Raw genomic sequence first — 23,308 nt, 5'->3', positions numbered from 1 at the left:
TTACTCATACTGTACTTGTATAGTTGATTTTTTGGTAAGCCAAAGGGCACAACTTTGTATTTATTTTCAGCAAATATTATGAGTACATAATTTCAGAGTGATTACTTTTCAATGTCATCTCTAATTTTCCTTCTGTATAGGTTCATTAAACATTCCTGCTAAACTACTATCTTCTGATGAAGATATTTTACATACAGATATGTATCTTTTTCCTAGATAAAATGGAGGTTTTTCCAACTTAAAGAGTGACTCGGCTGATTCTGATTATTTACAAAGTCCAAAACTAAAGATAAAAAGAGGGAAGACTACCTAAAACTTGACTCATCTTAGAGACTTAAGTCCCCAGTGTCAAAATGACACACCCGATCTTGTGACAAATACACACTACACTGTGGGGTACAGAGACCAGCTGAGACCAAATCATAGTGCAAGGGGAACAGCACAGGAAACATCTACCTTCCCAGATGCGAAAGTATGTTTTACTACCAGATGGACAACTGTTTTAAGATCAGATACATTTACAGGAAACAAACAAACAAAAAAATCAGGCACAGTGGCAGATTAAAAAAAATTGTATTTCCAACAGGTACAACAAATGAAAAAAATCTAATTCATGGCAGGTAAACCCAGGTGTGCAGGAAAGTTATATATACACATTTACATTTAAGCTATCACCACTGCCTTATATCCCTCTTATATCCCTCTCCTTTTGTTAAATGACCAATCTTCAAAGTAGCAATACAGAAAAAACTCCACCATCACTGCACCAGAATCCTCCAGGCACAGTACCACCTTAAGTGAAGGTCTCATCTTGAAGGTGTTTTCAGCCATAAAAAATGAAACACGTCAAAGAAAGGAAACAAAACTGCCCTTTCCCACACATGAAGTGGTCTCACCTTCAGTTCTAGCCTTCTTTACTCCAAAGGGTTCCGAATCTTCCAAGCATCTCTTGCGATTTGTTCCCACACTAACATGATTAGGAAATATGTTCTGATGGCCCCCATTTAAGGAGCCATTATTATAGAAACGGTTTAGATGACAATTCTGGAGGTTCAAGAGAAACTGGGTACATTCTTGGAAACCCTGGGTTTGAGCAATGTCTGCTGCTGTCAGGCCACTGGCATTTCTCAGGCTGTACAACACAAAAACACTGAATTACATGTCATTAATACTTTCATCTGGTCTCTGCTCCTGACGAACTGACTAACTATCTGAAGGTGATATGAAAGAGTATACAGATTTACAGCAAGTCTTCATTAAAGAAGGAATTAATCATCCTAGCTCTTTAACTAACTTCTCTTATGCACATTTGATTACTAAGCAAGATTTGGGAGATAATAATTTAAAAATCAATATAGTAAAAATAAAAATTTTTTAAAGGCATCTTCCTATTTAACTTCTCAAATCATTTTTTGTTAGTCTGAAGAACCTAAATTTATGCTAACTTCAGACTTAACCTAAATTCTATATTATCTGCACTTAATTTCAATAATCCATTCCTTTAGCTTGAGTAAAATAATAACAAACAAACACGTACTGAAATTGTCCATGGCATTCATAACAATCGGCTTCCTAAAAACAAAGGTGTGTAACTGGCTTTCTGACAAGCCAGATTTTATGCTAACATGTGACACTATAAGTGGAAGTTTAGAAGGATGTCCTGACATTAATTTAGCATCAGACTGGAGACGTGAAAAGATGAGGGGTTTTTTTTTTGGTGTTTTATATTTTTTGGCCTTGCTTAGGAAACTTTCAGGAATTGGAATTCTAGAGCATGTGAGTGGATGTTTCCTGTGAAAGTCTAATACTATTTCAGGAACTCATGTCCCAGGCTGAGACCTACTACTGAAAAGAATAAAATCTTAAGTGGCTAATAACACTAATAAGTAAAGGTCTCATGTCTTCTGTAGTAGCTAAGATTCAAATTAAAAGGAAGAAGTGGTTGCAGAACATAAATGAAAGATCTGAATTAAGATGAATAATATAAAAGAACCAGTTGAGCCTGTAGACCTTAATTAGGAAACAAAAACTTAAAAAACAAAAGGAAGTCCATGTTGAAGTTTCCCTGAAGGACAAGAAAAAACACTGGTCTGTGAAACAAATCTGTAAAGAAAGCAAAACAGATTGTTAGGTACAAGTCGATAAACTGAAACCGCAGAAGTACCAAACAGCAAAGATACCTCCCAAACCTACTCAGTAAGCTATGCTGTGAACAGAGAGAAAAGGTACCACTGAGTAAGGCTCTATTTTGTGTTAAGTGAAATAACCAATGCAGAATCCTTAATGCTTCTTTTCTAGGTCAATTAAAAAAATTTTTTTCCAGCAAGAAAACCAGAGAATTGGGGGCAAATAAGGGCTTTTCATTTTTAAAGATAATAATAAGCCTTGAATTCATATTTCCAGCCATCATGCTCATAAAGCTCCAACTTTAGGAATGACAAATCTATATATTTTTGGATAATCATTAAACATGTCTTCACATCTCAGAAAATGAGATAAAGAAAATATTACATATTTTGAAGAAAGGCAAAAGCCCGAACTCAATTTTATCAGATATAAAAGACAGGACTTAATCTTAGAAATCATCAATAGTTTCTTAAACAAATAAGGCAGCTGTGTACAGCTAACTGGGTACTAAAATTGACATTTTAATTTTACCTCATGGCTGTGAATTTTTATGAATATTATTCCAGAATCCTTAGTATTTTAATTTTGACATATATATTTAAGGGGAAGTAGACACCAAAGTTTGGGCACAGCAAATTAGATATATACAAAATTATCACGTACTTGATTTTCAATGTCAACATGTTATGCAAATGTAGTATTAAAATATGTATAGCTGGATGATATTTAAGTAGTGTATTTCATTTTTAGAAGATAGCACAAGTGAAAACAGCCTAAAAATTCCTACTTCTTCAGGAATGTGAACAAAAAAGATAAAAGCTGCCATCTGAAAAAAAAAATCTAGCTGTCAAAATTTGAAAAGATGAACACCCAGAACGTAAGCAAAGTTTATACAATGATCATTTCTACAGGTAAAACATGGACTTGCTCTCTAACATCAAAGAAGAGAGAAATGAGAAGCCACTGCTTAAATTAGAACAAATTGAGTTTGACAACAAAGATCACCCCTTAGTGGACCAGAGAATAAAAAAGAACAACATACAGATTAAAAAAAAACATTTCTTTAAAAAAATTTTTTCGAAGATTTTATTTACTTTTAGAGAGAAAGGAAGGGAAGGAGACAAATACTGATAGGTTGCCTCTCACATGCCCCCAAGTGGGGACCTGGCCCACAACCTAGGCATGTGCCCTGACAGGGAATTGAACTGGTAACTTTTCCCTGTGCAGGCCAGTGCTCAATCCACTTAGCCACACCAGCTGGGTCACACAGAGATTTTTAAAATGGCATTTACCATCATAAATGCCAGATCACCAAGGAAAGCTTGTTTAAGGAGCATGTTTAAGAAGCATGCCAACATTTGGAAGTTGTTGAAAAGAATAACATTCAAAATTCACTCAATTGCTTTACTCCTCCATTCAGAAATAGAATAGCAGACTGAATCTGGGACAGAATAGCAAGTTTACTGTTCGTCCATGGAAATATAGACTAAAAAAAAAAAGCAACAAATCAGTGCCAATATCCAGAGACCATAAATGTTTGAGTGGGAGTATGTGCCTAGACCTAAGATAATACTGCTTACATCACCTTACCCTGCCTTCTCCCTTACCAAAAGTAGTCAAACACTTGCACATCACTTGACTGAGCTAAGAGCCAACCACATTTCCAGGCTTTGCAAGGCATTATCTTCAAAACTCCAAAGAAGAACTATAGCCAACTTATGCTATATATTCCCTATGCATGGACCATGCAAGTAAACAAGAACAATCCCCAGTCAACCTGGACTGGAAATTAGAGTGAGCCAAAAGGGAAGTCTAAACCTTCTATTGTATAAATTGTATGGACAGATAGCAGGATGTGAGACATTCGATGACTGTGGAAGAACTGGGAGATTATAATTTTGGCAACCTCCCAAATTATTATAGAAAATAGACATCAAAGTATCGTTTCTCTGCTTCTAATGAGCTACAAAAGATTTCAACTGTACTATTTCTCATGTTACTAAGGACTGGAATATACACAACATATACTTACAGTTTAATATTCCTCTCAAGCAAAAGACCTGTTAACACCTGACCCTGATACACACTAACAAAACCTGACATTCCCCTCTTTTTGCCTCTGAATGTTCTCCTTGCCATCTCCTCTTCTATATACCTACATTCATTCCTTCAGTCTCTATACTATGAAATGTTTAACTCCCTAATTCTGCTCTGCTCACATTTAAAAACTTCCAAGTAGCTGCTCAATCACAGACTGTACTTTACAGAAATTGGCTGGAAAGGAATGTTAGAAATCATCTAATTCAGGGGTAGGTACCTTTTCTGTAAAGGGCTAGAAAATAAATATTTTAGGTCTTAGAAGCCACAATCTCAATCACAACTACTCTGTCATTGCTGCCTGAAAGCAGCTTCAGACAATATGCAAACAATCAAGCTTAACTATGTATGTTAACAAACTTTTATTTATATTGAAATTAGAATTTCATATAATGTTATGAGTAGCAAAATATTCTTTTTGTTCAACTATTTAAATATGTAAAAATCATTTAGTTTATGGGCCATTCAAAAACAAGCAGCAGGTTGGATCTGTTAACATTTAACCAAGAGACAAAACTGGTAACTAGTCCTCTCTATTCTTAATAATAGCTGTGTGTAGGAGGGATCCTGAAAAAGTCTTTCTAGTAACGTTATGCACTAATCAATTCAAACAAAAGAATAACTTAAATCCATTAAATCATAAAATGTAAATACCAAGAAAAATATCCGAAGGTAAACTTTAAAGTATGAAATACAAGACCCTGAGAGAACATGTAGAATACAATCATTCATTCCTATTCCATTTCAGTGTTTCCTGTTAAAATTTCTAAGTGTCTTACAATTCAAATAAGGCAATCTATTTCATACAAATAATGTAAAAACTGTCTTTAAAGGTTTTAATTCCTCAAATCACTTCTTACTGCTTAATAAGTATTCAATCACTCCACAGGTGTCTGATGTGTGTGTGACAGGCCACATTGCACTAGTGGCCTGGCCTCCACAAGTGGGATGCTGGTAAAGACTAAGTCAATCCAAACTGCAGCCTTTACACACACTTGTCCAAAGAGAAATTTACAGAATCTGGAAGAAAATGTTCAAAATTACTCTCAAAAACTTAATTTTGCACAAAAATTGGGGTAGTAATGAAACTGCAGATATTATTTTAGACTAAGTCTTTTAAAAACATACACTTTTGAATTTAGTGCCTTCGGTTTGATGCTTGGGCAAACAGACTACGACTGATCTAAAATCCTCCTTTGTCCATTTCTGAGAACAAGAGAGATCCCCCATGGGACCAAGTTGTTCTATAGCTGTAGTTCACCCTTCTGGTCCTAATATCACCTTAAAAATCTTAGAAAATGAGCAGAGATTTTAAAAAATCAGGTATCTATCAACTTGATGTTCAAATTGGGTCAAGTTTGTTGGTGTTTAAAAATTTATTTCCTTTAAATGAAAGTTGACATGATCAGATTTTTAGGCTGGTAAGATCAATTTGTTATTTATATGGGAGTGATCTGTAGGTTCTGGTTCCTTTAACAGTCAGCAAGAACATGAAAAGCCATCTTTGGGCAGACCACTCATTTTCTCCCAATAGTTCCTAAAATTCTTTCAAAATTAGAATATGAAAACATAGGAAGACATAATAATTTTTACTATGAGTTATTTGTTCTGCTAAAAAACCAGCAAAATCAAACTGGTGTTTTTTTAAACTTTACTAAAGTTAAAGTGTAACTGCTTATATACTATATTTTCTGTAATAAAATTCTGAACATAACATTAAACTTACTGTACCTAAGAATGACTTTAAAACAAAACTCCACTCTGCTGCCAGCTAATCCTCCATCTATTTTCCACTTATAGTGTCACAACATTAGAATATATGAGAAGCCTACATTCTAATAAGAAGTTTTTATTCGTAATTTGAAAAACCTGAAATATAATTTTTAGAATCTGAGTTATCACATCACCTTCAGGATGTTTTCTTTTTGTTAATGCCATGTGACAATAAAAGATAATCACAATTTTTATATAAATAATATTTCTGTTAAAATTCTGATCTCAACTTAACTATTGTTAGTTTACAAATAAAAAGGTAGATATCATAAATTAGGGTAAGCAAAGCATGCAAATCTAAAGACTCTATATCTGAATTCCTAGATTAGCATTAAAACCAATCACCGCAACAAATACCTCAACAGTATGCCTCGTGTGAAGAAAGGAAGCCATACTGAACATTCAATGCCACAACTGTAAGGTTTTCGGAGAAGCACCTGTGGCAGTTTCAGCAGTTTCTATATGGAATGCTCCCCCTTTCTAGGATTACTTGAAAAAATCAAGTCAATTCGAATTACGTAGCTGTAAAACATTGACATGTGTAGTTTTTACAGATTCAGAATCTTCTGTGTGATTTAAAAAGGGCAATGGTTCATAAAACAGGAAACTTAAATAATAAGGGATCACATATTTGCAGGCAACATTTGGATTAAAAATACATATACATACATGAGGTGCAGAAGCACATTTACTGAGCGTAAGCCATTTGTCATGTGACCTCCTTGACCAAAAGCTATTGCTCTAATACACTGCCTTCTCGATCACGTCTAATATTTTTTAGCATGGAGCCAATTTAATTATGTCAATATTTCAACAAAATTTAACAGTATGGACTAAAAACCATTAACTCACGATTCTGGTTACTTTAAAATTTGGTATGCTGTATCTCAAATACATTAGTAACTATTCCTAGATGGAAATAAGCAAATACATGGAATCATTAAAAAAAAATTAAAAACATTACTAAATGTCCATTTGTACAAATAAACATTAGCAAACATCTTAAAATTTCTTCAGTAAAAGAAAAATGTGTATTTTTAACCCTTTGGTATCCAAATTCTTAAATAGTTATGAAGACTTTCTTAAATAAATTCTTTAGGTAACAATAAGAGGAAACTATTTTTTAAAGTTTCTACCTGAATAAATTTGGTGCCAAGTTTTCACTTTAAGCTCAAAACTGATGAGGATAGTTTTATAACACTGAAAATGAACCCCAATTATGTTTGCATACATTAAAATACAAGAGTATCATTCAAATACTCTGATAAAGTACTTAACATGCTCCCACTATATTTTAGAAAAGGAAAAAGGTATTTGGATTTAGAAATCATTGGTTTATTTGAAAGCACTATTTATAAAAGCAGTGGTTAAAGTATTAAAACCTATATATTATTCAAGCACAAAAAATAATAAAAATTCTAGACTAAATCCGTCAAGAATTCTATAGTATTGTCACTCCGTCACCTGCTCCTGCCCATCAGGCAGAACTTTAATAGCTATCTCAGGAAGTTAATTCCTCCACCTTGCTTGTTACACGTTAATAAAAGGAAAAAAAAGATGCAGGAAATAGCAAGATCAGACAAGTTTGCCATAGTGACAATTATATAAGGAAGGCAACACTAGGTAAGAGTGACCAGAATGCAGAAGACCCAAAATCAGAAACTATGAATTCAGAGTTACAATTTTAATAAATTTCATAATTAAAATATTATTCTGAAGGACAAGTAAATGAACAAATGAAAAGAAACCATAAAAATATAAAATAAAGAAAGGAAAGGAAAATGAAATGAAACCATGAATTTCGAACATGAATGAATGGCCAATTTGAATTTGCCAAATGCAAAAATTATAAACTTCTTATACTAATATTAAAAATACACTCATCACATGATTTCCTCTAACGAAAATTCTGCTTCCAGACAGGCTCTATGGGTAAAAAAATAAAGGTATGTCATAAATATGGCCATCAAATATGAATCAAACTTAAACCAACTCCATTTCAGTGAAATATTCCTAGAAGTTCAGCAACATACTTTTATTTTGCAACATCAAAAAGATCACATGTCAGACTTTTGTTATAGCCAATCATGCCTGTTTTCTAAATTAGACAAAGAAGTTTTTTTTAGAGTGAGTCAATGAATTTATTTTTATATAAGGCTATATAGATGTTTCTCCAGGAATCTGATGATCATAGTTAAGTTCTTCTTGGGATCAAAATAATTAAGTTAAAATATATGTAGCTCATTTGAAAGTCTGATTACCACAGAATTAATGGCTTCTATAAAAATGCTCTCCTATAGAAAGCTATGAGACTTTGTCACAGCCTGATGAAACACCAGCACCTGTATACTGTATATTAAAATGGACTAGCAAATTTGCCTGAGATACAAGTAATTCTGGTTTCACTCTAAATCCTGCTAAATTCCTTTATTTTTACTGAGGCATCAAAAAAGCTACTTAAATATCTAGTTAATATGTAAACATTCACCACTTCAATCTCTCAAGAAAATAAATACAAAGTAACCAAAATTAATGGTGCCAAAATGCTAAAAGTAAAGATAATAAGGCTCAAAATGTGCACTTGACAATGTTAGCAGTAAAATAGTTTTCTTAGTTATCAGCTGATAGCAAAGCTTTTAAACATTTTTCCAAAATCACATTAAGACAATCTTATATTGTTACTAGTTTGATCACAAAAGAAAAATGATGCAACTTTTTCATGTTAGTATATGCCTTTCTGCCAATCAAAATTTTAAGTGTGAAGCAAGCAGCATTTGAATATTGGCTGCAATGAAAAACTGAACTGCTGTGCAAGCAAAATAAAGGATAATGACCAACTTAATGAAAACTCCGTATCTGAGAAAAAATGAGAAGCATCTGTAGAGGTTTAGATCATTTTAAGTACACAAACATTAAGTCTGGTCACAGAACTGACATTCATTCCTGTGTATGTTTATTTTTAGACCTAAACAATGGCAAATAATGATGATTATCATACAAGCTGAAACAAACCTCACATGAAAAAAGAAAACTTGGCACCAAAACTCAAGATGTAAAATAAGAGAAGGAAAAAAAAACTGCATCAATATACTCACGTGTGGTGCTAGAAAATGTAATACGATGCACAGCAGTTGACATGCGTTATCTTACAGATGCAGCCTACATTGACAAGTTAGTTATATAACAAACCATTGTAGCCCCAGATGTGTGGTACGCTTGCCCTCACACTATCTACCCAATGACCAAAAAGCAGCAATTTAAGACTTTGGCCACTTCATGCAGCTGATATATAAAAAGCAAAGTAGGAATTAAGAACAAGATTATTAAATACCACCAAGTGTGATAAAATGCTGATATGCGATAATTTTTAATGTATTCACGGGAAAAGAAAAAATTATATTATCTCCTAAGTATTATGGCATGTAATATAAAAAATAATCTAGCCTGTTCTGAACTGGAAAAAAAATAAGTAACTTTAAGGCATTATAAGAAACAAATAAAACAGATCTAAATATTGTAATTTGGGGGAATCGAACTATTATTTGTTGGTAGACTAAAACTATAAAAACGTGCAGAACAGTCAGAAAGCAATTTATAATTTAGCTTACTGGCAATACTGACATTTTATCTAAATGTTAAAACTAAATAGTGCTATATAAAATTGCAATATATAATGATTACTTGTGCTCCATCTCAATCCAAAGACTTATAAATTTAAGAATTGCTTTTGGCTAGGTAGCTCAGGTGAAATACTTCTTCTAAAAAAAATCTGAAAGTTCAGTCAAGGGAAATCACCATAATGCAGGGTCTCGAGGGAGTGGCTCTTATACTGAGAAGGAAAAACAGACTGGCACTTGAGGCCATGCTCAGTCACACTTGGTGGAAAAGAGACACTCGAGGGTCCTGTAACCAAGGACAGAATTGTAAATAAAATGATCTCATTTTAAAAAGACACCTATTAAAAGGACATAGCAATAGATATTTATTGGCTTAAAGGATTAAGCTATCCCTTAAAATGAATAAAACTTACATTTTAGTAATAAAATGTTCAGGACCAATGAACAGTATTGTTTAGAAAAATAAGTCATTAAGAGATTAACATCTAATTATTTCAATTAATGATAATTAAGCAACTTAATTATTTTATATGACTCTGTATTTTATAAGCAAAGCTTCTCTTATTAAACATGAGCTTTTAATCTAAATACAGCTAAGAAAACTGCATATATATCTTTGCTTTGAAGCAATCCACTGAGGATCATCTCAATGTTTTTAACATTGTATAACACATATTCAATTGTTTTTACATTACCTTAAGTTATAACTACATATGAAATTGCAAGGTTCCCTGAAATGTAATGGTTAATACAGGTCGTATTTATAATACTAAATCACTACAGAAGTAAGTGATCCAAGTCCAAACTAATGAACTAACCTTAACAGTAATACTTAAGGAAATAGAAGCTAAGATACTAACAGCCTGATGATAGCCCCTGATATGAGACAGGTCTTGCATTAACCTATATGGTTTTATTGTCCAGGGTCTATTTTCAATATTTATTATAATACAGAGTCAAAACAATGAAGTGGAAACCAAAGGGTTAAACTAAGTTAGTTTCATGGGTTTTATTTCTACCAAAGTCTAAAATTTCACATTTCCAATTATATAAAGTGGCTTGTAATTAATTTTTAAATATTCAAGACACTCAAGGTAAAACCAAAAAGCTGGTATTATAGTTATTTTGGTTATTATAGCTCTATAGCTTACACTCAACACTTAAGGGTGAAAACCGCATCCATTTTGTTAATGCTGTGAACTGCAGAAGAAAAATTTTTATAACATAAATTTTTTAAGTAAATACAAATGAATTTGCTACCTACAATAAATGTATGCCATAGCTAGCTCATAATTTACATACAAAATAACATTTTAAAATCAATACACTTAAATTTTACTATTGTTTTACCAAACCATAAATAAGTTAGTTGATGTAAACTGGGCTAAAACGAATATATTCTAAAATAATGCCATCAGTATCAAAAGCCCAGAGAGAGTTTGAAGTCTTTACTGTATACAGGTTACATTTTACAAGGAGTTACAAACGACTGAAAGTCGTAATTAGGTCATATCTGCTAAAAGATGAGGAACTAAAAATTTAGGAATGTTAACTCCAAGAATTTTTTGAGCCAAGAAGCCTGAAAAATATTCAAATCCAATGCAAGGACCTTGCTTTGAAATTTCAACTTGGCAAATAAAAGTTTGAAGACTTGCCCACAGTGATACAACTAGTTAGTGGCAAAGTCAATAATGATGGTGGGTTCCAAGTTTAATTACTTAAGTGCTCTTTCCATCCTAATATGCTCTCTCTCATGGCAAGAATTCTGTTAGTGCTGTAAAATTAAGGCCCCTTCTATGGTCAACATAACCTGCACAATGTTGCTCACTAACACCAACTGATCTAAAAAAGCAAAATTATATAACTAATATTAAAAAGAAACTTTAGGACTTTTGCTTGCTCTAAATTCTGTCTCTAAATATAACACCCTTGACTACATCTTGGTTGGGGAAAAAAAAAAAACAAAGTCACTTACTCGATGTGAGCCCCATTGGCCACCAGGGCACTGATGCAGTCTAGGCTCCCAGAGCGAGCTGCCTTGTGAATGGGAGTCTCGCCCTCACAGTCCTGAAACAAAAAGTGACACAGGTCCAACAAGACTTCACATTTTCAAGTAAAATAACTAACACAGACCATGTACCACCTCATTACAGGGTAAGCCAAATTTGAAGCAGAACACAAAATGTAGATGTGAAGAGAAAATAAAAGCAGACCAAGGAAGGGCCATGCTTTGATCAAGAACAAAAAGATCTGTGGGGCCTCTATAGCAGTGATAGCATGTACACTCTAGATGGTGGTTTAGAAATCATTTTATCCTGAGTCTTAGCACAAATACGTTGCAAATAAAATCCAAAATAATTGTCTTCTGACAAGTGAAAAAAAAATAATCAAGGCCAAGAAATAGCACCAGTATCTAAAGTCTGGTCTAGTTTACCCCTATCTACCACAAGGCTAGCTTGAGTCAAAATATCATCAGTGCTTCCCTTGGATTTTTTTTAAAACCTTGAACTTGAATTAGGACTACACTCTAGAATACATGTTTGAGATTAAAGGGCCAAGAAATGATGGGGAAGGAGAACACAAGGATCAAAGATAGCCAGTTTATATACAATACAACTAAGGCTATTACTTGTAATGGGCAACTCTGTGTGAGTACTTTTAGAAAGCCTGCATTAAAATCAGATTTATGTTCAGAAAAAAGGCTGAAGGAGGCAGAGGAAGTGAGCAGACTCAGGAACTAACGATTCATCTAAAAAAAAAAAAAAGACAGATTACATGCATGAATGGAAAAGTCTGAAACACCATTTCATTTATAAGCTCTCACATAAATAAGAGGTAAAAAAAAGAAACAACAATCAAGAGCAGTCATTTCTGCTAGAAAAACTGATTTAGGACTTTTTGCCTGGGAAATTCAGAGTGGCTAAGTAGCAACAGTTCCTGAATTAATCACACTTCAATGACACCGGAAGCTGAACTTGGCAGAAGACAACTACCACATAATTAAGGGATAAAGACATAAAGCAGGAGTGGGGCAAATGTACAAAGTGTCTGGTACTTAGAAAACAGTTCATTTATAAATTCAGTCAGTATTTGAGCTCCTCATCAATGGATATTTACTCACAGGGGGAAAAACTGAGATGAGATGTAAAAGTGTGGTACATTATTTTATAGAAAAATGTATTATGAAAGACTTGACTGCTTAATGGAGGGAAAAGTACATATTTATTTTAAAATATGCTCAAAAGTGACACAAATAGCTAAAAATAATAATCCCATTATTATTTTTTTATTTGAAAAAAACAAAGAAAACCATGTGGCTGTACAAGAAACTATCTTCTGAACTCAGATTAAAGAAATTTTTTTACAGAATTTATTTATTATTAGAGAGAGGGTAAGAGAGGGAGAAAGAAAGGGAGAGACATTAATGTGCTAGAGAAACACCTATCGGCTGCCTGTCTCAGGACATCATCTGGGCACTTGGCCCCCAACCCACCCAGGCACTGGCTGGGAACTGAACCAGGGACCTTAACAAGCCCCCACCCTCCCCCCAAAATTGGGGGAGAGTGGGTACATAATAAGGACAAATAAAAATTACTGGCAGATATTGCCAGGGAAAGCAGAATTGATATTTTTATGAGATGTTTCAAAAATACAAAGCAAAACAACAAAAACCCTCAAGAAGAAGAAAGTTGTTTTTTTTTAAAGCTACCTTTGGAACCAAAAGTAAGGATTTTCATTATTTTTAGACAATGGTGGGACAGTAACAGGTGACAGAGAAAAAGCAAAACTACCCTGCTCCTGTTTTGTGTTATACCAGGAGAGTATCATTAAGCTGGACAGGACAGAATAAACTGTTTAAAGAAAACTGCAGCCAAGAGAGTAAGAGTAAAGAGCCATTTTAAGGTTACATGTCAGACCAACACATTTCAAGAGTACCAAATAGTTTGTAGTATGATTCTAGAAGTATTGTTGGCAAACTCTTGAGTAATAAAGAAAAATGGGAGAGGTAACCAGGAATTTAAAGACAAGGCACACCTNTTTTCACTATTTTTAGACAATGGTGGGACAGTAACAGGTGACAGAGAAAAAGCAAAACTACCCTGCTCCTGTTTTGTGTTATACCAGGAGAGTATCATTAAGCTGGACAGGACAGAATAAACTGCTTAAAGAAAACTGCAGCCAAGAGAGTAAGAGTAAAGAGCCATTTTAAGGTTACATGTCAGACCAATCACATTTCAAGAGTACCAAATAGTTTGTAGTACGATTCTAGAAGTATTGTTGGCAAACTCTTGAGTAATAAAGAAAAATGGGAGAGGTAACCAGGAATTTAAAGACAAGGCACACCTTGAATTTATTTATCTATTTATTTTTAGACAGACAGAAAGGAAGGGAGAGAAATATCAATGTGTGGCTGCCTCCTGCATGCCCCTCACTGAGGAACCCGGTCCGCACCCCAGGTATGTGCCCTGACTGGGAATTGAACCCATGACCCTTTGCTTCGCAGGCCCTTTGCAACTCAACCCACTGAGCTATACCAGCTGGGGGCACAAGTCACCTTGAATTTAAATAAACAAAAATTTTGTTTTTAATCCAGTTACAGGAAACTATAAAAGCAACATCAAATGCCAACAAAATTCTAGAAGTGGTATTAAAGAGATGACTTGCAGACAGAAAAAAATGACAACCATGGGTAGTCACTATAGACCAGCGATTTTCAACTAGTATGCTGCAAGAATTGTTAAAACATGCAATACCTGACGACTTAGTCAGGGGCAATGACCTACTTTCCCTTAGACTGTCAAATTTAAAAATGACAATAGCCAACATAATATATATATATATACACACACACATATATATATATTCATTTGGTGTGCTGCAGAATTTAATTTATGTATGCCATGAGATGAAAAAGGTTGAAAAGTCACTGCTATAGACTTACAAAAATAAATCACTTGAAAACTGCTTTCACTTCCTTTTGGTAAAACTTAGAACACTGAGCCTCTAAATAGTACATCTAAGTTTTAGAAATGCCTGATGCCAACCTTAGAGATGGCAGATAGTATTTACTAAACTTGAGAAAAGTGGTTAGTCATTAAGACGCCAAAATATTAAAACTAGAAGATGGGTTAAAACGAACAAAATATTATTAAGGCCCTGGCTGGTGTGGCTCAGTGGACTGAGTGCTGGCCTGAGGGTAATTTCTTCAATCCCCAGTCAGGGCACACGCCTGGGTTACAGGCCAGGTCTCCCGCAGGGGGTGTATGAGAGGCAACCGCACAATGAAGTTTCTTTTCTCTCTTTCTTCCCTCTCTAAAAAAAAAAAAAAAAAAAAAGAATACTATACTAGGTTCAAAAAAATTACATGCACACACAAAAAAAGCCTAAGAAAAATCTGAATCTGGTTTTATACTAGTTTATCTAGAAAATGAGAAAAACAGTCTACCTCAAGATGAGTCAATGGTGCGTTGGGGGTGGCCAACAAAAGGGCTACTGGGACCTTGAGGGTCACTGAGTGCCTGTCATAGCTACTGGGACCTCAAGGGTCACTAAGTGCCTGTCACAGCAGTCCCACTGTTACCTACTAAAGACAACATCTGAGATTCAGACTGAGCATTAGTGAGCACAGCCACCTGAGATGCTTTCAGGAGCAATGCCAATATCCCTAAGAAAGTCAAGCAACACTCTCATACATAGAGAGCTTGGGTATATTGAACCAGGTGAGCAGGTAACACATATGGAGGGCTGTGATTGGGGACCTGGGGGACTCTAGCCCTGGAAGCAGAGTTCAAGAGACAGTTCCACATAGTGCTATCTACAGCAGCTCAGAGGAGGCAGGGAACAAGCTTGCTACCTGTGAAAAATACTGAGCTGCTAAAAATGTTATATGAAAAGTGGGCTTCTAGATTTTAAAAGGTCTGAAAAGTAGCATTAGACAATTTCTTTAGCTCTAAACTAGATGCTATATAACAATTTAATAAAAACGAACATACAGAATATTCTGTACTTAAATTCCATATTAAAATTCAACATTAATTACTACCATACATGGATTGTCCACATTTTATTGATAAGATTAAGCCACAGACTAATAACCTGCCCAAGGCCAGAGAGATGAGGTAGCAGAATGTGTAATCAAGCCCCACTGCCCTTTCTATACTGGGAGAAAGGGGGAAGAAAGGAGAATGCAGGACCAGGAATGAAACAAGCAGAAAGACTGCCAATTCCTAATGGTTATATAGTTACTGAATAAGTGGATAAAAGTAAAAAAGCAGCAGAAAAGTCTGTATATATAAAGGCACCATGCAGGGAGATGGAACAAAGAAAAAGAGGTAGCATGGTAAACCTAAAAATTGTCCCATCTCCTGAGTTCCAGTTTAGTAACAGAAACAGGCCTAAAATCCAGTGCTCTCCCTTTACCGTCCTCTCTGTTAAAAGTCTACTACGGAGAACAAATTACCCTTCTATGCCTCACTCCCCTTTCCCACGGATACTTGTGTTAAATCATTGCTAAAACGCCTTTCTTCAATTACTTGCCTTGTAAGTGGGTAGCTGTGTTATCTTTAGGAGAGGGATTGTAAATATTTTATACCTGGATATCACAAAGGACTGAAAATTAGGAAAGACAGAAAAGCAGAAAAGAGGAAATAAAAGTTCCTTTGCATACAGTAGGCCTTTTATGATTATTAGTAGAAAAAAGGTATAAAAATAAGATAAAGGGAAAAGAAAAAAGGCATAAAGAATAGCTACCAAGCCCATGCATAGTACATGTCCCTTGAATCCGTCCTGGGACAGGGTTTTAAGATGGGGGATGCTCCAGTCACACTACCCCTGGAATTCAAGCAACTTCCCAATAAGCCAAGCACTCTTCTTGTGGATTGCCCCTGCTGAGCCGCACCCCACCCCCTGCAACTGGTGTGAAAAGAATACTGAAAACACCCCATAAAAAACTGGCACTCTCATGTTCATGTCTGTATGCTTAAATACAAAACCTGGTGTCCAGGAGTCATTTCCTATATGACACATGTCTTCTTATCTGCATTGTCACCCCCAACTTGTATCTGAAGCAACATTGGCCATTATAGGTCACTCAAAGGCTAACTTAATCATGCAGATGATTTAATAGCCATTCTTTTGCTATAGTATGGATATGTTTCCACAATTATCAGTGGAAACGAAGCTAAGGCAGCTGTGAACAGGAGAGCCAGGAAAGCTGGGCCCTATGGCAGAGTCCTTCAGTTACAACTGTAACCTGGGGCAAATTACTTTGGGTCAGTGTAGATCATGGTAAGTCACATAATAGGTGAGAAAGCTTTCCTTTGTGAAAGGCCTATTATCCACAAGTAACTCAATAAACATAAAGTCCAAAGAGCCCACAGGTAAAAATAGCAAACTCTAATTAAGGCCTCAATTTAAAACTCAATACCATGTAATTACAACTAGAAAAAGAAAACAAACAACACCAAGTCAATCACTGACACTCCCTTACCGGTTTGTTAATGCTGGCTCCTGCTTGAATCAACCAGATGAGGCACTGAGGATGTCCCCCAAAAGCAGCAATGTGAGCTGGGGTCTGTGCATAACGGGTAGTGGAGACATCAAGTGTGGCTCCAGCTCTCACCAACTGTATTAAGCACTCCAACTTCGAAAACAGCACAAAGAGAAATGAAACATACACAAATGTTGGTATACTACTAAATATCCTCAAATAATCTAAATTGTATAATAGAGATTAAGTGGCATTTTTGTTATCAATTTTTTCCTGTTTACGAGAACAAAGCAAGCCATTCTTTCCCAATACTATACAAATTTTAAACAGCACTTGAAAGAGCATTCTTCCTTATTAAAAAGTTGGCACATAGAAATATAAAGTTGAAAAAACCTGACACTGTCCTGGCTGGTGTAGCTAAGTGGATTGAGCACAGGCCTGCGAACCAGAGGATCGCGGTTTGATTCCCAGTCAGGGCACGTGCCTGGGTTGCAGGCCAGTTCCCGGGTTGCAGGCCAGTTCCCTGCAGGCCAACTCCCAGCAGGGGACGCACAAAAGGCAACCATACATTGATGTTTCTCTCCCTCTCTCCTTCCTCTCTAAAGGTAAATAAATAAATAAAATATTTAAAAAAAAAAAAGAAGTGAACTGAAAGTGAGTTTGTTTCAGTTAAAAAAAAAAACAAAACCTGACACTACATAAATTTAAATATTTTTTTTTCCTACCGTTGAGCAAGACCAAATAAGAGTAAACTGCTTCATTCAGTCTTCTATCAAAGCTAGGTTTTGCCACTTTCACACACTACTCTAAAAACGTTAAAGTGGTAGGTTAAAAAAAGTTTTTGTAGCCATGGGAAACTGCATAGTCAAAGGCTGTTTTCTGCAGTCTGCACAACTGTACACCTTTATACAATGCAGCATTTGACAAATACTCAATTGAGGCCCACCCTTCAAATTATTTTTTCAGGGAAAAGATGTGTAGAGTAAGCGAGAGGGCAGGCCTGTCTTTTCAAACTGATTGTACAGAGGAAAAATGCAGAAAGGACTAAACCATAGTTAAGTTCTGCACCTGTCAGGTGACTAAAAGGAAGGCAAAAATCAAGATAAGACTGCAACCAGGCATCAAATTATACTAGCCTCTGGGTAAAAGAACTCATCACACTCAACAAACATTTAATTAATGCCTAACACATGCCAAGCACTGTCCAAAGAGGCCTGTTGTTCTCAAGAAATTATACTTTTCCACCTTCTGTGTCCTCAGGAGCTGGACTCCAGACTGCCCTGTTTCCCCCTGACAAGGAGCCATGCACAATTACTGAAAAAGCTCTAACTGCCAAAATTCTTTCTCGTCCTAAGGGCAGACCTCAAATGAAGAATAGCTGTGTATTCATCTCACCCCATGTCTCCTATCTTCTTTCAGAAATTTAAGCCTTTCCTTGCAAAGGGCAAATTACTGCCATCAACATTTTTGTCAGATGAGTTCTCACAGTTGGGAGTACACAGATTTAAAACATGATATCTGTCTTCAAGGAACTTGAATCTGGGAGTGGCAGCTGATAAAGAGACAACTTTGGTATATTTTTATATACTTCCTTTGTTAATGTACTGAGTAAAAAAGAAAGCTGACAAAACTAGTGATAGAATGAACAGCTGTCAAATCCAACAAAAATGAAACAAGGATGAAAATCACCTGGCATGACAAAAGCTGTTAACCTTAACATCAATCGAGGAGAACTTCCTGGACTTAAATCTGTTACCTGTTAGTTCAATTTAGAAAATTGGGTTTGAAATTTTTGAAAAATATTGTTCAATAAGATAGCTTGTAAAAGCAAGGTATAGCTAAAGATTTTAAATGTTTATAGTGTTCTGGGCACAAATAAGCCTCACAAAAGTTTAGGTAATTTGTGCACAACTGGCACATTTCTAGAAACACAAGCTTGAAAGTTGGGAATAGTTTATAATACGCTAAATGCTAAATTGGCACTTGCACAGACAGTGTAGCCTTGAATGTATATGAAAGAAGGGAAGCTGTTTTCAAGGGGTGGGAGGAATTGGGAACCTACAGCACTGAATCCTGGCCTAATTTCTGTCCAAACAGCTTTTTTCTCAAAGACAGAATGATGCTTCCTATGGCCCAAAAGTGTCCAACCTTGTGGTGTCTCTGGGCCACAGTGGAAGTAGAATTTTCTTTGGCCACACATTAAACACATTGTGACATGGAATCACAAAACCCTCTCATAATGTTTTAAGAAAATTTACAATTTTGTGTTAGGCTGCATTCACAGTCATCCTGGGCTGCATGCAGCCTGCAGACCGCAGGTTGGATACCTCTGCATGGCCCCTTCTGTACCAAAGACAATACAGATACAATAATTAAAGACAGCTGAAAACACTATAGTAACTGCTTCTAGTTACAACATTTAGTTTCTGAGGTTAATCTACTACTCATGTTCTATAAAAGCAGAGACTTTCAAAAAGTCAGTTTTACTTTTGTCGTATATAAAACACACATAACATGAAGTTCACCAGCTTAAGCATTTTAAAGTAGTTATGACCATTATTTATCCCTAGAAATACCGGTAGGCACCCTTGGGCCAGTAAATAATACTCTAAATGACCACTGAGGACAGGCATCCACAGGGAAGCCTTTAAAAAAAAAAGCTGTCGTTGCCTGTTACTAGGGTGGTCTTTTCCCAAAACACAGAGACAAAAAATGTTTGAGAGTTACCTACAGTTTAATGTAAAATTAAACCTTAGCAAGATGCACTCAGGAGGGAGATAATGCCTCAGATCACTGATTGCCTTGGGAAATCTATTTACATTCAAGGCTAGAAAGAGGAGAGCAGGAAAGAGGGCTTTATTACTTTTAAGGACTGATTTCCCGTGGGTGCTTTTTCAGCAACTGGTACTATAGTCACACAACTACAAAGACTAGTGCCTTGGGATCTTACCGTTAAGTTACTTGCCTCACCCCACTGTCACAACTCCCTTTCATTTGTTTCAATAAAATAAACTCCTGACTTTTCCATTTTATGAGAGGAATCAGAAACTGTTTCCCAAAAGATACAATCGTATTATGAACGTAGCACCAAGAGTCATGTAAAGCACGTTCACCAGTTAGACGTTCAGGTCTGTCTTGAAATAAAGTAAGTTATTTCGAATTACCCTGCATCTATTTTTGCAAAAACCATTTCTTCAATTTAACCTCATGGTTTCAGAGGGGAACATTTTTAATGTCCATGGATTTTGGAATATATATCTTAGTTACTTTTGAAACGCACCGTGTCACTTTATGACTACTTCTCTAGTTTAAAAATCCCATTTACTGCACAGGCGAGGAAAATGTTAACTAATCTTAAAAAAAATTAAAGTAGCAATCTGTTCTCAAATTATCACGGGAAAATAATTCTGCCTAATTTAACACCTTTACAGTAACTCACACCAAGATAATACAATCATCACTGATTTTACTAAAACTGGACAAGCTAAGAGTCTCAAGCATACAAACATTACACACAAAATTCCCCAAAACAATTTTTTTAAGTGTTACCATTCATCTTACACAACGGTCTGATGACTTTACAATTCAGCCAGGTCATCCCACCACGGAAATCATCTGAAATACAACCTTCAGCTAACACAGAAGCTGTCTCCAGATAATTCGTGTACACGCTCGTTCAAGCGGGAGCAGGGGCGAGGGGAGAAGGGGGCGCCTCCGAAGCAACCCCCGGGCAGCAGTTCCGTCAGCCAGAGACGCGCAGACCCCTTCCGGCTCCGGCTCCCGCGGACGCAGCTCGGCGCTGGCAACTCTCGGCCTTTAAGGAGGTTAACCCGGCCCACCGATCCTCCGCGTTCCGCGGCTCTGCTCCCGACGCCAGTAATCCTCCCCTGGGTCAGAGCGGGAGCGAGAAAACCACCAGGGCCCGCAGTCACACAGCGCCCAGATCCCGGCCGCCCCGCGGCTGTCCCCAGAAGCACCCGTGCTCGGGCAGCTCGCGCAGCTCGCGCGCCCCCAAGAGGGCCTCGTCTCACCACCACCCAAACTGGCCGGCCGCGGGAGGCCCGGGCCCCCAGCACAGGCTGCGGGGGGTGGTCCCGAACCTCCCTTCAGACTGCAGGCGCTAATTCTCACTCCGCCAGAGGCGGCGCAACCGGGAAGCCGGCGCCTCCAAGAGGCCACCCCTGTTTGAAACCTGGGCCGCCACACAAGCGTTCAAGCCCCTCGGGGCGCCTCTAGGCCCGCTCCGGCCCCACAGTCCCGACACGCCCCGGGCCCTTCCGGGCACCGCCGCAGCGGATCCCGCTTCTGCCCGCGCTCCCGGCACGCCCCGCGCCCCCCAGCCCCCATCTTCCCGACCCCCACAGGAAAGCCGCGGAAAATGGCGCCTTAAAGCGCCCGCGCCCACCTTGCCAAAGTGCGCGGCCCAGTGCACGGGCGTCCAGCCGTAGAAGGAGTCCTCAGCGGCTAAGTGGGCGCGCGGCGTCTGCTGCAGCAGCGAGCAGAGTGCGGCCAGGTCCCCGTCGCGGCAGGCGCGATGGAGCGGGAAGCGGAGCGATAGCAGCTCCTCGCTAGAGAAGCCCGCTTCCACGCCCGGGCCAGCTCCCACAGCCGACATAGTTCGTCACCGAAGAGTGTGCACCGGCGGGCCGAGAGGACACGCCGGACGCCGGTGACGACTAGAGAGGCCGCCGCCGCCGCCTGAACACAAAGAAGCAAGACACCGCTTTCAGCGCTGCTGCCGCTGCTGCTGCCGCCGCCGCCGCCGCGTCCCGCCGGCTGCGGAGAGAAGCGCGCACGGGGGGCGGGGTTGGGGGGCGGGGCCTGCAGCGGTGGGGCCGGAGGCTGACGCCTGGAGACCTGGAGTCCGGAGGGCGGCCCGGAACAGTGGAGGTGGGGCCTAGTGGAGCAAAGGACGTGGTCTACGCTGGGATAGGCGGAGACCGAGAGCCGCTAGGACCAGGGAGGGTCCCGGGAGCGAACGGTGGTGCTGTTGCAGTCGGGGTGGAGCCAGCAACCGTGGGTGGGGCCTGGAGTGGGGGGCGGGCCCTGGAGTGGGGGGCGGGGCCTGGCGCTGCAGGGGTTTGGGGCTGATGCCAGGAACTGCGGGGAATGAGGGCGGGGGCTTTGAGCTGGAGGCAGTGGGTGGACAGTGTCCACGTGTCCCCCTGACTTTGCGGGTCCGGCTGGTCCGACGGGCCCTTGGCCGTGCCCCCTGCCCAGGCAAGGCAGTGTCCTGATCGTCCCGCAGTGGACGGCCCAGTGGCAGGGCCTTAGAGTTGGGATTTTTGTGACCTCCCCGGCAAGCGGAATGCCTAGTCCCCAGGTTTTAGCCGTGCACCTCTAATTCGCTAAATTAATCCTATGTGGGAAACCACTGCTCCTTTGGATCTGAGAATCCAGTCCGAGTTCGGACAACCAATTCCCGCGCTTTCTGCCCTAATTAGGGCGCCTGCTGGTCGTTTGCGAGAACAGGTAGCAAAAATACAGAGAAAGAAATACTGCTGCGTGCAAGGAAATGCTAAATTCTATTTCAATGACTGAGGATTATATTTTTTAATAATTTTTTCTGGTGAAAATTATCGATCATTTCCCAATTGGAAAATAACCACTATTAACATTTATGGATTATATAGTACTTTTCTAATCATGTAGTTGATTTGTATATATTATTTTTCCTTGTGTATATTGTTTTCCTTTTTTCTTTTACAAAATTCTAATCACAGTAATTAAACTGTAAGTAGGTAACTACATGTCTGGGAAAATACTGGTGCATAAGCAGCATTAAGTTAATAAATGCCTAAGGAAGGGAAATTGTTAACAGTATAAACACAAGTGTGTTGAGTACAATGGTGGATAAAACACATTGGGAAATGCTCTAGGTCACAGGTGGCGAACACAAGGCCTGCAGGTGGAATCCAGCCCTCCACCTTGTTTTATCCCGGGGGTGTGTTTCTACCTGGGGCAATAGCTCTTGGTTAACTGTTAAGTAGTTACATTTAAGATTTTATTTATTTATTTACCTTTAGAGGGGAAGAGGAAGGAGACGGAGAGACATCAATGTATGGTTGCCTTTTGTGGGGGACTGTGGGGTCCCCTGCTGGGAGTTGGCCTGCAGGGAACCTGCCTGCAACCCAGGCATGTGCCCTGACTGGGAATCGAACCGTGATCATCTGGTTTGCAGGCCCGCACTCATTCCACTGAGCTA

At 38.2% G+C, this 23,308-nt stretch overlaps 1 protein-coding gene across 2 annotated transcripts in view; it reads right to left on the bottom strand.

The window, feature by feature from the left end:
• The window catches only part of ANKRD10 (ankyrin repeat domain 10), a 33,341-nt gene extending 11,467 nt beyond the window's left edge, over positions 1-21,874 (bottom strand). The window contains exons 1-5 of one of the 2 annotated variants that reach the window (XM_037038356.1): positions 21,509-21,590; positions 20,653-20,990; positions 17,104-17,256; positions 11,590-11,681; positions 897-1,132 (exon numbers count right to left, since the gene is read on the bottom strand). In XM_037038356.1, coding sequence (XP_036894251.1) covers positions 897-1,132; positions 11,590-11,681; positions 17,104-17,256; positions 20,653-20,655 — 484 coding nt within the window. In that variant the 5' untranslated portion in view covers positions 20,656-20,990; positions 21,509-21,590. Of the gene's footprint in view, positions 1-896; positions 1,133-11,589; positions 11,682-17,103; positions 17,257-20,652; positions 20,991-21,508 lie in introns of both variants that reach the window. The other variant, XM_037038355.1, reaches the window with a different exon arrangement.
• Between the last annotated feature and the right edge of the window lie 1,434 nt (positions 21,875-23,308).

The sequence above is a fragment of the Sturnira hondurensis genome, unplaced genomic scaffold, assembly GCF_014824575.4.
Source record: "Sturnira hondurensis isolate 20B ecotype Veracruz unplaced genomic scaffold, ASM1482457v3 Scaffold0024333, whole genome shotgun sequence".
Lineage (NCBI taxonomy): Eukaryota > Metazoa > Chordata > Mammalia > Chiroptera > Phyllostomidae > Sturnira > Sturnira hondurensis.
Note: the sequence above shows the minus strand (reverse complement) of the source record. Positions and strands in the feature narration are given on the sequence as shown.